Source organism: Schistocerca gregaria, chromosome X (assembly GCF_023897955.1).
Source record: "Schistocerca gregaria isolate iqSchGreg1 chromosome X, iqSchGreg1.2, whole genome shotgun sequence".
Lineage (NCBI taxonomy): Eukaryota > Metazoa > Arthropoda > Insecta > Orthoptera > Acrididae > Schistocerca > Schistocerca gregaria.
Window position 1 is genome coordinate 276170647 of NC_064931.1, and position 15942 is coordinate 276186588.

The 15942-nt window shown below is 47.0% G+C and overlaps 1 protein-coding gene across 2 annotated transcripts in view; it reads right to left on the reverse strand.

Moving 5' to 3' along the window:
• Nucleotides 1-15942, reverse strand: part of LOC126298582 (E3 ubiquitin-protein ligase Rnf220-like) — a 622331-nt gene that overhangs the window by 65160 nt on the left and 541229 nt on the right. For both annotated transcript variants that reach the window (XM_049989954.1, XM_049989953.1), the window contains 2 exons: nucleotides 5758-5910; nucleotides 2478-2773 (listed from right to left, as the gene is read on the reverse strand). In XM_049989954.1, coding sequence (XP_049845911.1) covers nucleotides 2478-2773; nucleotides 5758-5910 — 449 coding nt within the window. The remainder of the gene's footprint in view (nucleotides 1-2477; nucleotides 2774-5757; nucleotides 5911-15942) is intronic.

The following is a 15942-nucleotide window of genomic DNA, read 5'->3' on the forward strand; positions in this document are numbered from 1 at the left end:
AGCGCCGAGTCTGGTGATAATGCCACTGGACAGAGTAGGGAAAGAAAATGGATTTCTCGTTTTAAGAAGGACCGTTTGACATTAGTGACTTAACGCTCAGGACGACTTTCGGGGTTTGATGAAGATCGTTTAAACGCATTAACCTACAATGATCCACGTCAGTGTACCCGAGAACAGGCAAATGTGATGAATTGTGATTATTCCACCGTAATGTGACATTTACATGCAATGCAGAAGCTTAAAATATCGGGTGTATGGGTGCCGCATATTCTAAGTCAAAATCAGAAAAAACAGCGGATGGCCATAGGTGCATCTCTGGTTGCTCGTCATCAACTGGCTCGTGAACGACACCGACCATTCCTATCCCTCATCGTTACTGGTGACGAGAAATCTTGTGTCTATGCTAACATAGGGAAAACAAAAGAATGGTTAAGCCCAAACAAGGAGGCAACTCCCCGTACAAAGGCCTGCCCGCATCCACAAAAGATAATGTTACACATCTGGTGGAACAGAGACGGTGTGGTGTATTACGAATTGCTTCCCAGAGGCGTAACCATCACTGCTGACATTTATTGTCAACAACTGAAACGTCTTGTAGACGCAGTCCAAACACAACGACCAGGAGGACTGCATGAAGTGACCCTACTCCACGGTGACGCCCGCCCGCCTTCTGAAGTCATTCCGCACCCACATTAGTCACACGGTCTTGTGCCCTCAGATTTTCACCTTTGCCGCTCTCTCTCGAACAACCTTCAAGGAACTTCCTTGTCGGATGAAAATGCGCTCCGAACATGATTCGACGAGTCCTTCGCCTCAAAAGCACGCGATTCTACAGCCGCAGGATCGAAAAGTTACCTCAGACTGCTGTAAATGGCGAAGGAGAATATATTATCGGTGACTAACGTCTCTATAGTGGATATCTGTTGTACTTATTAAACTTGCTGAGCACCGCTAAAAACTGATGCACCAATCCAATAATTTGTTTCAGACTCGACGATTTCCGAGCTATGCTTCCCATTCGTCGACACTGATTTGCACTATTGGCCATTAAAATTGCTACGCCAAGAAGAAATGCAGATGATAAACGGGTATTCACTGGACAAATATATTATACTAGAACTGACATGTGATTACATTTTCACGCAATTTGGGTGCATAGATCCTAAGAAATCAGTAACCAAAAAAAACCACCTCTGGCGTGAAAACGGCCTTTATACTCCTCGGCATTCAGTCAAACAGAGCTTGGATGGCGCGTACATGTACAGCTGCCCATGCAGCTTCAACACGATACCACAGTTCATCAATAGTAGTGACTGGCGTATTGTGAAGAGCCAGTTGCTCGGCCGCCACTAACAAGACGTTTTCAGTTGGTGAGAGATCTAGAGAATGTGATAGCGAGGGCAGCAGTCTAACACTTTCTGTATCCAGAATGGCCCGTACAGGATCTGCAACATGCGGTCATGCAGTATCCTGCTGAAATGTAGGGTTTCGCAGGGATCGAATGAAGGGTAGAGCCACGGATCGTAACACATCTGAAATGTAACGACCACTGTTCTAAGTGCGAGCAAGAGGTGACCGAGACGTGTAACCAATGGCATCCCATACCATTACGCCGGGTGATACGCCAGTATGGCGATGACGAATACACGCTTCCAATGAGCGTCCACCGCGATGTCGCTAAACACGGATGCGACAATCATGATGCTTAAGCAGAACCTGGATTCATCCGAAAAAATGACATTTAGCCATTCTTGCACCCAGGTTCGTCGTTGAGTACACTATCGCAGGTGCTCCTGTCTGTGAAGCAGCGTCTAGGGTAACCGCAGCCATGGTCTCCGAGCTGATAGTCCATGCTGTTGCAAATGTCGTGGAATTGTTCATGCATATGGTTGTTGTCTTGCAAACGTTCCCATCTGTTGACTCAGGGATCGAGACGTGGCTGCACGATCCGTTACAGCCATGCGGATAAGATGCCTGTCATCTCGACTGCTAGTGATACGAGGCCGTTGGGATCCAGACGGCGTTCCGTATTACCCTCCTGAACCCTCCGATTCCATATTCTGCTAACAGTCATTGCATCTGGACCAACGTGAGCAGCTATGTCGCGATACGATAAACCGCAATCGCGATAGGCTACAATCCGACCTTTATCAAAGTCGAAAACGTGATGGTACGCATTTCTCCTCCTTACACGAGGTATCACAACTACTTTTACCAGGCAACTCCGTTCAACTGCTGTGTATGAGAAATCGGTTGGAAACTTTCCTCATGTCAGCACGTTGTAGGTGTCGCCACCGGCGCCAACTTTGTGTGAATGCTCTGGAAAGCTAATCATTTGCATATTACAGCGTCTTCTTCCTGTGGGTTAAATTTCGCGTCTGTAGCATTTCATCTTCGTGGTGCAGCAATTTTAATGGCCAGCAGTGTACTTACGAAGACCGGCTTCAAAACGGAGGAGTGGAGAGGAAGCACGCTACCTGAGCAGGGCGTGTCGCAGCGCGCGCCGCTCGCGCGCCGCGGCGGCGGGTAGCAGCACGTCGGCCTCCGAGTACTGCGCGGGCCCCAGCGTGGCGGAGTCGTCGCCGTCGACGACCAGGTCCCCGTGGTCGGCGTCGTCGGCCGTGGTCGCGGCCGTCGCCAGCCCGGCCGCCGCGTAGCCGCCCACGAGCAGCGCGGACGCGCGCACGCGCCGCTGCCCCGCCCACTCGTACTCCGTGAAGACGCCGCCCTCCACGTCCACCGGCTCGTCCGAATCGCCGTCGCCGTCGCCGTGCTGCAAAACGAGATACGCGCCGCTCCTCACCTCGGTGCATCACACTACTCTCAGCCCTAGTCACTGCTTCCTCTGCTCGGTGGTCGGTCTTCCACCTAAATGCGACCATTCCGTGTTTTCACTGTACACTGTCCAGACACATTATTATAATCACCAACCAGAACCTGGAATAACGGCGGTTTATAGAACAGACAACAGGCACACAAGCTACAGAGTACTGAGTCGGGTACTCGCAAGTCAAACGAGTGTCCCGAAGCTACGCTGTCCGCAGAGCTACCCGCAGCTGTCGGAGGGTGCCTACGGATTCCCACAGCGGCCGCGGTCGTGATGGTCTCACAATGTTGAATAGGCTTAATATTCCGGTATTTGGGAGTAGGACTGCTTCAGTGTCTCGACCGCGCTTTTCCACTCATTAACGGGCTCTTCTAAAAGTAAGTTTATGGTTGCCGGCCTGGATGGGAAGATGCGCCTAGTCCCCGGCACGAATCCGCCCGGCGGATGTGTGTCGAGGTCCGGTAAACCGGCCAGTCTGTGGGTGGTTTTAGGCGGTTTTCCATCTGCCTCAGCGAATGCGGGCTGGTTCCCCTTATTCCGCCTCAGTTACACTATGTCGGCGATTGCTGCGCAAACAAGTTCTCCACGTACGCGTACACCACCATTACTCTACCACACACTCGTCTGGTTTTAGACGTTCCCTGTGGGGTCCATGGAGGGCCGAACCGCACAATAACCCTGGATTCGGTGTAGGGCGGCGGAGGGGTGAAGTGGACTGCAGTAGTCGTCGTGGGGTTGTGGACCACTGCGGCTGTGGCGGGGACGGAGCCTCTCCGTCGTTTCTAGGTCCCCGGTTAACATACAATACAATATATACAAGTTTATTGCTGATGTACCAAGACGAGCGACAGTTTGGAACAGGGCGACAAGGTGTATTAACTTGCTGAAACACCTCGTCTCTCCAAGACACGGAATTATGAATGCACGAATGAGATCTCTGAGGATGGATTAGTAACCATATCCGCTAAGAATATCCTACAGAATACCGCCTAAACATTTACCATACATTAACGCTTGGCCATGCGCTCTTGCAGAGACAGTGCAACGACGCGATTTTTCTCTGAAGTTTTTCTTTGGAGACGCCAACACTTGTCCATCCGAAATAGTAGAAAACTTGCTTCCTCGGGGAAAATCTGATAGCTTCCTATCGGTAGTAGTTCAGTTACGATAATGCACGAGCAACGCAAGTCACTTACTTCCATACATGCAATGGTGTTATAACTGTTTCAGACACAGTGTGTCTGCTTCGGAGCCCCTATGTACAAGGATCTGCTGAACTCCTGTCGTAGACACGAGTTTAGTTCACTCCTGCTTTATTTGAATGGTTCCGCAATTCGTGTCGACTGGCTTTCACGAAATGTCGCAGTTGGCGACTACCTCTGAATCAATGGCAACAACCGTTCTGCACTTTCACAGCTGTGCACTCACGATGTACTTTCGCAACAAGGGCACACGGGCAGTCCACAAACTTCGCTTTCTCCGAATTAGTGCTCACTTGGCTTTAAAGCTGATAAAAATCAGTATACACCCTCCGAATAGGCCTCGGAAGGCCCAATGGTACCGACAGGCTATGTGCCACCCACAGCTGCTAGGCATCCCTGCAGGCGGATATGGGGGGGGGGGGGGGGGGGGGGGGGGGGGCACGTGGTCAGCACACGGCTCTCCCAGCCGTTGTCAGTTTTCTCGTCCGGAACCGCAACTTCTCAGTCAAGTAGCCCCTCAGTTCGCCTCACAACGGCTGTGTGCACCTCACTTGCTAACAGCGGTCGACAAATACAGACGGTCACCCATTCAAGTGCTAGCCAAGCCCGACAACGCTTAACTTCGGTTATCCGACGGGAATCGGTGTTAGTACTGCAGCACGGCCGTTGCCCTCTAAGGCCCATAGTCACTCCTTTTCGGAAAGTTGATTCGTCCATTTCTTTAATTATGACGGCTGTGTTCATAATGCCTAAAGACAGCTTGTTAGTCCCGTGATATATATCACTTCGTCAGTGGTTATCACATGAGATACGTCCAGCACAGTTCTAGGTGGTGGTCATAATTATCTGACACGACAGTGTATACAGTGAGGTCATTTAATTCGATGCCCGCAAAACAAATTATTTGAATCAATATTCGTATTAGTTTTAAAGCATTAGGACTCGGAATTCCACTTACCCTCATGTGATGTGGAGCTTTCTTCGCAAACCGAAACGGGGCCTGGTTTGCCATGGAGTCCCTATGGGTTCTAGGATAGTGGAGGAAAAGCAAAAACAGGCTGAAGCTGTGAGTTGGTCAGTGAGAACGGATGCAGAATTGTCCATAAAGAACACAGACCCGGCGCACACTTCTAATTATTCAAGAAGCTCCGTGTCTGCACAAACTCCGATACCACAATGAATACCTAGAGCCGTACAGAAATTCTTTAACACCTACCAGAGCATACTCATTAATTGGGCTAATTCCGACTGTCAGGTTCCAATGTTAACCTGAAATGTTCTGATCCGTCGCTCGAGTCAGCAAGTCACACTATTATTTACACTACGTTAAAAAATAAAAAGAGAAGTGACCACAATGTTTGTAACGATTGTAAGGATTCACGTAATTTTTAAAATCTGTAAAACTGTAGACCTGGTACTAGTAAAGGGAAGAACCATGAAAGATATAACAGCACTGATGCACTGTCTTCAAAGAATAGATGAAATGTGTCCTTACAATTATGTCGTTACTGCTGCGTGCGCGATATTCATTACTCCATAATAATGATAAGCGGTTCTTCTTGTAACCCTTCTGTACGTTATTTTTCCACTGGAGCTAAAAGAAAGGAAATTATCTTCAAAACAGCAAGGGAAAGGAATGTTATTCAAACAGATAGTTAAGTACTGGACGTAAAACCGATAAGAAGAGAAACTTGGACACATGGGAGTGTAGGTAGGTATGAGACTGACCTTGCGCAGGCATGCGTCTACGTGCGCGTTGAGCTCGTCGGCGCTTCCTGAGAGACGCTCGCTGCACACGGGGCACGTCGCCTCGTCCGCCTTGCGCTTGCGGTTCTTCAAGCGCAGCCTGCTCTGTCGGTTCGCCTTGATCCGCTGGTAAGTCTGCAACAAACAAGCCATCCCTGTACATCATACATGGCTCCACGCACATCCTTCCATACACAGCTTCTCTAATAACCCACCAGTTGAGAAGGTATTAACGACCAACCCTTAAGAAGTGTTTGTCCGGAACTCCTACAGACATAGGGAATGAAGAGAGGTGAGCTGTGCGATTCGCAAATTGGAACTTCAATAGTATAACAACTTCAGAGATGTCCAAAAGCAAGGTGAGCAACAGGCTGAATGTTTTCAATATTACGAGCATGTCACATACAAGAGTTCAAGGGACATATTAATTACGCAGCACATCTTCACGTTGCCTACCACAAGTTGGGAAGTGTAAAAATTTATAGAGATTCAGGAACTTATAGAACCAATGGTGGACACTCCTCAGATAGTATGCCAGAATGAATTATGGAAAGGAGGGAAGAGGTACGTAATACATATACTAGCTAACCCCCACAATATTACAATCAACTGGCCTGCTGATTTAGACTGCGTGTCCTGTTCAGACAGAAAAGTGTCGCAAAATTGTGTGTATCGCGGCAAAAGAAAAAATTCGTGGAGTTGCTGATTTATTCATCACATGAGGTTCTCAGAACCATTAGGGCCTAAACCAAACGGTCGTTGAGCCCCAATTTAAGTGAATATCAGAGAAACCAGTGACAGTTTTCCGTATATGTGCAAATATACAATGTGGGCCTACAGCACACCTAAATCTAACTCAACATAAGATCAACAGATGTCTCACGATTGGCGATGATGTGCTTCGGGCGTTATGGTTCTCGGCGCCTCATAGCAAGATGCTAGAGGAATGTCCATTATTCTCTCGTCTTCGGGGACGTCACAGAGTCGCGCGAAATCCCACTCACGATCGCGGCCGTAATTTCCGCGCTCCTGGGCGACTTATTGCTCCAAATATTTGCTACGAGACGTTTATTGGCACGCCGGGATTAATTGTCTTCATCTGCATACATACACGCACATACAGACAAATATTTCGTAAGCCAAAATACGGTGCACGGCGCAGTATACCTAGTACCACCTCAAGTCATCCCCTTTTCTCTTCCACTCGCAAATGGAGCGAGAGAAAAACGAATGTCCGTGCGAGCACGAATCCTCTTATTTTCTTACGCGGTCCTTAAGCCAGATGTACGTTGATGGCAGTAGAATCGTTCGCCCGTCAGCCGCAAATTCCGGTTCTCTAAATTTACTCAATTGTGTCTAACTGAAAGAACGTCCTCTATCCGTCAAGAGTTCCTATTTGAGTTCACTAAGTATTATATAACACTAAAGTGTCTGATGCAGTAAACTGTTTTATTTATACTTATTAAATAATACAGTCCTCATGATTCATTACTTTATGAGCGAAATGTTCAATAAGTATTCCACCCAAAATACTCAGCAGCACACCTCTGAATTGCTTCAACGTCTTTCTTCAATCCCACGTGGCGAGGATCCAAATTACCCTTGCGGTACTCAGGAATGGATCGCACACGAGTTCAGTGTACGCGGTTACCTTTATATATGATCTATACCTTCCTACAATTCTCCAAATAAATCGAAGTTGACCATTCGCGTTCACTGCAATCGACCTTACGTGCTAGTTCCATTTCATATCGCTTTGCAACGTTGCTGTTTCTAACTGCACACTACAAATACTGTATTCGAGCATTACAGGATTATTTTTCTACTATATCCGTTAACTTAGGTTTTTACACATTCAGAGCCATCCATCACACCAAACAGATATTCTATCCACATGGATGCTCACTGGCATATCTTTTGTCTCTACAGAGAACGACAGCTTTTCCATTACACTTCCCTGAGCCACTCCTGAACAATACCTTTATCTCACAAGAAATCTCGCAGTCGAGGATAACGAAAGGGATTCTATAACTTAAGAAGTATCATGATGGAAAGACCGCTTGAGCTATATGATAAATATTTATTTATGAAACAAGTAGCTTCATGGCGTTAGAGTCACATCTCCAGGGATGCCTCTCAATAAAAACAAGAGCAAAACGTTTAAAGATCCAGTATCGGCTAAAATGTAGTTGAACTGTACACTGAACTATATAAGAACATTATGTACTCACATTTATTTCGTAACTTAGTTCAAGCGATAACTAGTAGACGACCCAACACACACTGTCCAAATTGTAATAAAACTGTTCAACCGTTAAGAGGTCGGTAGTCAAGTTAAAACACGACAGAATGCAGCTCATCTACATTTGAACCGATACTGAATCTTTATACGTTTTGCTCTTGTTTACACTCAGACGAATGCCTGAATATGTGACTCTAACACCCTCAAACAAGTTGGTTCATAGATAAATATTTATCATTCAGCTGAAGCCATTTCACATAATGATACAGATCTAAAGCTGTGGATGTCCACAACACAAAATTTTCTGCACTTAAAAAGTCCTGTAGACACGTAACGGAGAATCTGTTACGTATACCCGGACCGTCGTTTAAGAGTCTGGAGCGTGCACTATGTCAAACAATTTCCGGAAATCTGAGAATATGGAATCTGCCAGGTGCCCAACGCCCATCGTTCGCAGGATATCTATCGTATGAGAAAAGGATAAGCTGAGTTTCGCATGGGCGAAGCTTTTTAATTCCGCGCTGAACTGTGAACAGAAAGTTGTCTCTCGCAAGGAAATTTATTATATTTGAACTGAGAATATGTTCAAGACTCCTGGAGCAAACCGATGTTAAGGATCTTGGTATGTAATTTTGCGGATCCGCTCTTTTACCCTGCTTACGTACAGTAGTCACCTTCGCTTTTCTGTAGTTGTTTGGTACTTTGCGCTGTGTCAATGTCGAAGGTAATTCTCTGTAAAATCGAATTGGGGTTCCTTCCGGACCTGGAGACTTATTGTAGAACTCTTTCAGTCCCTTCTCAATGCAAGGGATGTCTCTTCCTAAGTCATCCATGCGAGAGTTTGTACAGAAGACAAACGATAGTATTTCTGTACGATCTGCCTGCATAAATGATTCGTTTTAATGTGAAATTTAAAACTTCAGTTTCCCTTTCGCTGTCTTCTATTCCCAAACCAAACTGCTCGACGAGGAACTGAATAGAACCATTCGATCGGATAAACCACTTTGTGCACGAGAAGAATTTTCTGGGATTCTCGCCCAGAGCTTTCGCTTATGTACTAGGGGCGTTCAATAAGTAATGCAACATATTTCTTTCCTCGGCCAGTTTCGGCTGAAACATATGGATTTTGTTGCGCGCCAACGTGGAATACTCCCGCTTCAGATCCTATAGTTTCATGAAGTTCCGATTGCTGGCGGCGCTATACGAGGCGTTTGTAACGGAGGTGCGTTCGAAGTAGAGCTGCCACTAAGTTTCTTTTGGCAAAAAATCAGAGTATCGCATATAGTCATAGGCGCTTACAGAATGTCTACAGAGATCTGGCAGTGAACAAAAGCACGGTAAGTCATTGGGCGATGCATCTGTTACCATCCCAACAAGATCGCGCAAACCTGTCCGATCTCCTGTGTACCGGCTAGCCTTACACAGCTGGGACTCCTGCAATGTTCGCACGTGCACCACTCTCACTGTAGGTGATCGACGGATCACAATCAAAAACCTCGCTACACAACTGGACGTCTTTGTTGGTAGTGCTGACACACTCGTCCACCAGTTCGGGTACATAAAAGGTTAGTGACCGATGGGTTCCTCGATGCCCAACAGAAGCCCGTAAACAGCAACGAAGAACCATCTGCGCGGAATTGCTTGCGTGCTAGCAGACTGATCGTGACAATTTTTGTCGACCATCGTCACCGGTGATGAAACATGGTTTCATCACTTCGAACCGGAAACAAAACGGCAATCCATGGAGTGGCGCCACACCACCACTGCTCCGAAGAAAAAGTTCAGAGCTGCACCCTCAAGCGGTAAAGTCACGGTGACCGTCTTCTGGGCCTCTGAAGGGGTTATTCTGTTTGCTGTCTTCTGTCATGGTGCAATGATAAACTCTGAAGTGTACTGTGCTACCCTCAGGAAACTGAAGAAGCGAGTACAGTGTATTCGTCGCCACAAAAATACAAACGAACTTTTTCTCTATTACAACGCAACGCCTCGCACAAGTCCGTGCGACCGAAAAGAGGTCACAAGACTTCATTGGACTGTTCTTCCTCATCCACCCTACAGCTCGGATCTCGCACCTTCCGACTTACACCTGTGTGGCTCAATGAAGTGTGCACTCCTCGGGAAGCAGTACGTGGATGATGGGGAGGTTATCGATGCAGCAAGACGTTGGCTGCGACGTCGACCATTATACAGGCCCTCCCAGTAAGGTGGCGTAAGTGCGTCGCATTCGACGGAGATTATGTTGGAAAATAGTGTTTTCTAGCTAAGAGATAGGGCAATAATTTGGTGTATTGGAATTCTGAAAAATACCAATCTGCTTTCAGAGGGAAAAAAAAGTGCTGCATTACTCATCGAACGCATACTTTGTGCAACAACATTTTTATGCACAAACGAGTATCAACTAACTTTTGTCTGAGGACATTTCTGCTTTTTTCCCGAGAGTACAATAGCCTGTGTTTTCTAAGAATTTTCCAAATTTTGTTATCAAACCACTGTGTGTTTCTTTCAACCTTAATCTCTGAAATGATCTACTATTAAAACCGGTCAAAATAAGGATCACCGGAGGCCTCGACCCGCTAGAATGTGCTAATGTTGTTAGTGTTCGGAAACCTATGATTACTCCCCTAAATGCATCACAAAGATTCCGAGATCCGACCACTGAATTGGAAAACATGCTACACTAACACTCAACACACCGCCCCCTCCCAACTTAAAAAGAGAGAATCATCGCTGCTTCTCCCGATGGCGCTGTCAATGCTTCTCGTATCGTGTTCCCATAAATCGCATTTCTTTTGGTCCTCCCCCTACCAAAATTTTCAAGACACCTATAGTCACTCCGCTGGGTCCGCATTGTTACTTTGTTCCAGGAAGGGCTCTCAACAAGGGAAGTGTTCAGGCATCTCGGAGTGGACCAACGCGATGTTGTTCGGACATGGAGGAGATACAGAGAGACAGGAACTGTCAATGACATGCCTCGCTGAGGCTGCCCAAGGGCTATTACTGCAGTGGATGACCGCTACCTACGGATTATGGCTCGGAGGACCCCGACAGCAACGCCTCCATGTTGAATAATGCTTTTCGAGCAGCCACAGGACATCGTGTTAGGAGTCAAACTGTGCGCAACAGGCTGCACGATGCGCAACTTCACTCCCGACGTCCATGGAGAGGTCCAGCTTTGCAACCACGACACCATGCAGCGCGGCACAGATGGGCCCAACATACCGAATGGACCACTCAGGACTGGCATCACGTTCTCGTCACCGATGAATGTCGCATATGCCTTCAACCAGACTATCGTCGGAGACGTGTTTGGAGGCAGCACGATCAGGCTGAACGCCTTAGACACACTGTCAAGCGAATGTAACAATGTGGAGGTTACCTGCTGTTTTGGGATGGCATTGTGTGGGGCCGTCGTACGCCGCTGGTGGTCATGGAAGGCGCCCAAACAGCTGTACGATACGTGAGTGCCATCCTCCGACCGATAGTGCAACCATATCAGCAGCATATTGGCGAGACGTTTGTCTTCGTGGACGTAAATTTGCACCCCCATCTTGCCGTTCTTGTGAATGACTTCCTTCAGGATAACGAAAGCGCTCGACTAGAGTGGCCAGCATGTTCTCCAGACGTGAACCCTATCGAACATAAATGGGATAGATTGAAAAGGGCAGTTTATGGACGACGTGACCCACAAACCACTCTTGACGGATCTACGCCGAATCGCCGTTGAGTAGTGGGACAATCTGGACCATCAGTGCCTTGATGAACTTGTGGATAGTATGTCACGACGAATACAGGCAAGAATAAATTCAATAGAAAGGGCAGAAATGATGTTTATGTTGATCTCTCTTCCAATTTTCTGTACAAGTTCCGAAACTCTCGGAACCGAGGTGATGCAAAACTTTTTCTGATGTATTACCGCAAAGTACGTTGGTTATGTCAAGGGGCGTGTTTTGAACAATTTTTCGATTTCAAACTCGCTATTGTTGAATTTATAAAGGAAAAAGGGGTGTCGGAACGAAAATTAGAACATTCAGAATGGAGTGGAGACTCCCCATTTTAAGTGGACCTTGATTGCTCAGTGCTCACAGTAAGACACTGTAATATAACTTCTTTCTGGTTTGATAGGGATGCATTTAAAAAGAAAATCACATTGTAGAAGGGAGATATTCTGATAGAGACAGTCGAGTTCCCTAAGCTCAATTGCGTTAAACAAAATGTGAGGTTTTAAGAATTCATTGTGGACTTGAAAGAAGTACAAGGATTAAGATGTTGAGGACTTTTTATAATTATTTTGAGGACTCTGTCAACCTTTCATTTGTTTCCCAGCTGCTTTCGAGACCGTTTGCCGTTTCAGTTGAAACCGCCCCTGTGCATGTGCAGACAGTTGAAGCGCGCCTGTAAAAATGCAACTTGTGGATAATGCTGCAACTTTGCGATCGACACGTTTGTGTGAAAGATCTTTCTTCGATTATGAAACTAAATAAGTCACAATTACATGGAGATTTCAATGCGGAGCTTAGAAACTGTCTGCATCCGTCCGTATACCTATAGTTTGTGCAAGGCAAAAATTATATGTCTTCAGCGCGCCAAAAATAATTAAATAATGTTGAAAATTTGTTTTGTTTGTGACCTATGTTGTTGAGAAAAGTAAAAATATAAGACGAAGTAGTACGCAGTCCGACTGCACTGCCATTTAAGTGCGATGATTGACTGAGAGTCTTACTGATTGATTGAGGTCGGTTATGGGATTAAACAGCGAGGTCATCAGAAAACACAAAGTGAGGTTCCAATCATAAGCACCATTCCCCTGCTCCAGGCGGAAAGCAAAACCTTATAACTGAAAATAAAAACCACTTTCACCAAAGAAACTGACGACAAGGTCAACCATCCGTGAATCGTCTCCTAATATTACAGTCAAGGAATTTGGCAGGCTATACTTAATACGAAGGACCAAAAGAATGGGACTTTCCACCAATATATTGGATATCGTCAGTCTGGCTCCAAAACCACATTGTGGGAGTGGCTCGTTACGCAAGACAAAACAATGGGTGAACCTAGTATGACCAATGCGTACACGACGTAAGACAGTTGAGTCCTTCCGAGAGGAGTGGAAGGAAGAGCGCCAAATTGTAGTAGTCTCCTCGACTTGCGGAGTTTTATTACTGAGAGCAGTAGCGCACCAGATATCATTCCACTTTTGGGCAAAAAGAGATTTGATGTCAATCGTATATCTGTACCTGGAATCATGAAAGGGAATGGAGGTAAGTATCTGCCCCTCTAACCTAACGGTCAACCAGTTCATTCACTGAGATTCCCACATGGCTTGGGACACAGAGAAAGACAACTGAGCAGGTGGTACAGCCTAGGGCAGAGGGAAGGTCATGGATAGCAGAGACCAAAGTGTGCCTGCAGACTGATAATTGCGTCGGTACATATTAAAACACCGTGGGGGGAGGCTTAAGTAACAAAATGCTGTTAATGGCTAGCAGCTCTGGTGTGAACACACTGCATGAGCCTGGCAGTAAATGGTTTTTCATGCCGGTAGGAGATGTAAAACCATATCCCGTCTTATCTATCGTTTAAGAACCATCAGTATGGAAGATGGTAGCACTCAAACTCCTGGAAGATGGTAGCACTCAAACTCCTCAAGGACGGGGAGGCAGAGGCCTTAAGACCCTGGAGTAGTTTGGTTCTAATCTGTGGCACACTGGGCAGTTTCCAGGGAGGATAGATGGAGATCATTCAGTTTGTTCACAGCAGACCTGTGAGCCGTTAACAGGCCCTCCATTTTGTTACTCAGGCCTCCCCCACGGTGTTTTAATATGTACCGACGAAATTAGCAGCCTGCAGGCACCCTTTGGTCTCTGCTATCCGTGTAAGATGGCTGTCGACAGGACTACTGCAAAAGGCACCGACGCCAGATGCACCTCATAGCGACGAACACGGAGAGGAGCCACTAAGCCATAAATCTGACAACCGTGATCCACTCTGGACAAAACCAGAACACAGTTAAGATGGAGAAGTGTCATATGGTCTGCATATGACGTGGGGGCCAGAAGGTAGAGAGTATTAAGCTTCTGCATGCATCTACATCTACATGGATACTCAGCAAATCACATTTAAGTGCCTGGCAGAGGGTTCATCGAACCACCTTCACAGTTCTCTATTATTCCAATATGAGGCAGCCACGGCGCCGTAGTATCAAAGAAGGCCCAAGAAACGGAACTGCACTACAATATCTAGGTGCCGGTTGCCCAAATAAAGTTCTGGATTGGGGTGGGCTGTAGGTCTACGGCAAAACAGGGAGGGAGAAAACTGAAGTAATGGGAAAGGGTCCACGCAGAGGCCCATGAGATGGCGCCTTGGAACTGGTGTTCAGTAGATGCTATCAAGTGGGAGCTGCACCAGATGCAAAAGTCGTCGACATAAACGCAGGAGCAACCACAGGCCCAACAGAACGAACAAGCCCATTGATGGCTATGAGGCAGAGTGTGACACTTAACAATGAACCCTGTGGGATACCGTTCTCCTGGGTCCGAGGGGTGCTGAGTGAGGTGCCAACATGACCCCCCCCCCAAAAAAACTGGTGGGATAAAAACTCGGGATGAAAATCGGAAGGGGGCCGCAAAAGCCCCAGTCATGGAGGGTACTAAAATGTGAAGGAGCCAATCCATGCTATATGCCTTATGTAGGTCAAAGCTGACCGTGAAAAGATGTTAATGGTTAATAAAAGCCTGTCGGACTGCTGTTTCCAATCTGAGTAAACGGTCTGTTGCAGATCGTCCTTCCCAGAAGCCACACTGATTCGGGGACAAAAGGCCCCAAGATTCGAGTACCCAACATAATCGGAAGCTAACCATCCTCTCGAGGAGTTTACAAAGTATGTTGGTCAGGCTAATCAGTCTGTACCTGTTGAGCGACATTGGGTTCTTCCAGGTCTTAAGGATGGGGATAATTATGCTGTTTCGCCATTGGAAGGGGAAGGCACCCATGAGCCAAACGCAGCTGAAGACCTTGAGTAATGTTGCCTCTCGGTAACGTCAAAGTGTTGGATCAACTGATTGTGGATGGAATCTGGGCCTTGTGCCCCGTCATGTGAACAGCCTGCATGGAATTCCCATTCAATGAAGGGTTCAACATAGGCTTCACCTTCGTGGAGGTTGAAACAGAGGGGGTTTCTTCAACTTGTCATTTCTACCACAGAAAGGTAGCAGGATAGGAAGAAGACGCCGATGCCGTCGTTAAGTGTGTCACAAGGTGTTCTGCAAGGACCTATGTATCAGTACACAGAGCATCCTACAGGATAAGACCCTGGAAAGCTGACTGTCGCTGGCAGCCCAGAAGGCTGTGGAGCTTCGTCCACACCTGTGATGAAGAGGCATACGTCCCCAGCGAGGAAACATAGCGCTCCCAGCGTCCCTTTTTACTTTGCTCAATAAGGTACAAGAACTTAGCATGGAGATGGTTAAAAGCGATAAGGTTGGTCTGTTAAGGCTGTCATTTAAATCGTTACAGCGCCCGTCGACGGTCCTGGATAGCGACTGCCACGTCCTTAGTCTACCACGCTACTTGTCGACAATGGGGGAGACCTGTGGATAGGGAGATAGCAGTGCCAGCGGCATGAAGGGTAGTATTAGAGTCGTCTTGCACGACCGTATCAAAGCAATCTGAGACAGAAGTGTCAAAGAGCACAGAAGACGTAGATAAAGCCCAATTGGCTCTGTGGAATGCCCAGCGTGGGGGCCTGCCAGCCTGGCGGCGGCAGGGGTATGATAGAATCACCAGAAAGTGGATACTGTTACAAAGATCATCATGAGGTAACCAGTGTAGGGAAGCCACGAGATCAGGGGAGGAGAACGTGAGATTGATTGCAGCAAAGGTGGCATGAGAGGCACTGAAGGGGGTAGGGGAACTGTTATTGAGGAAAT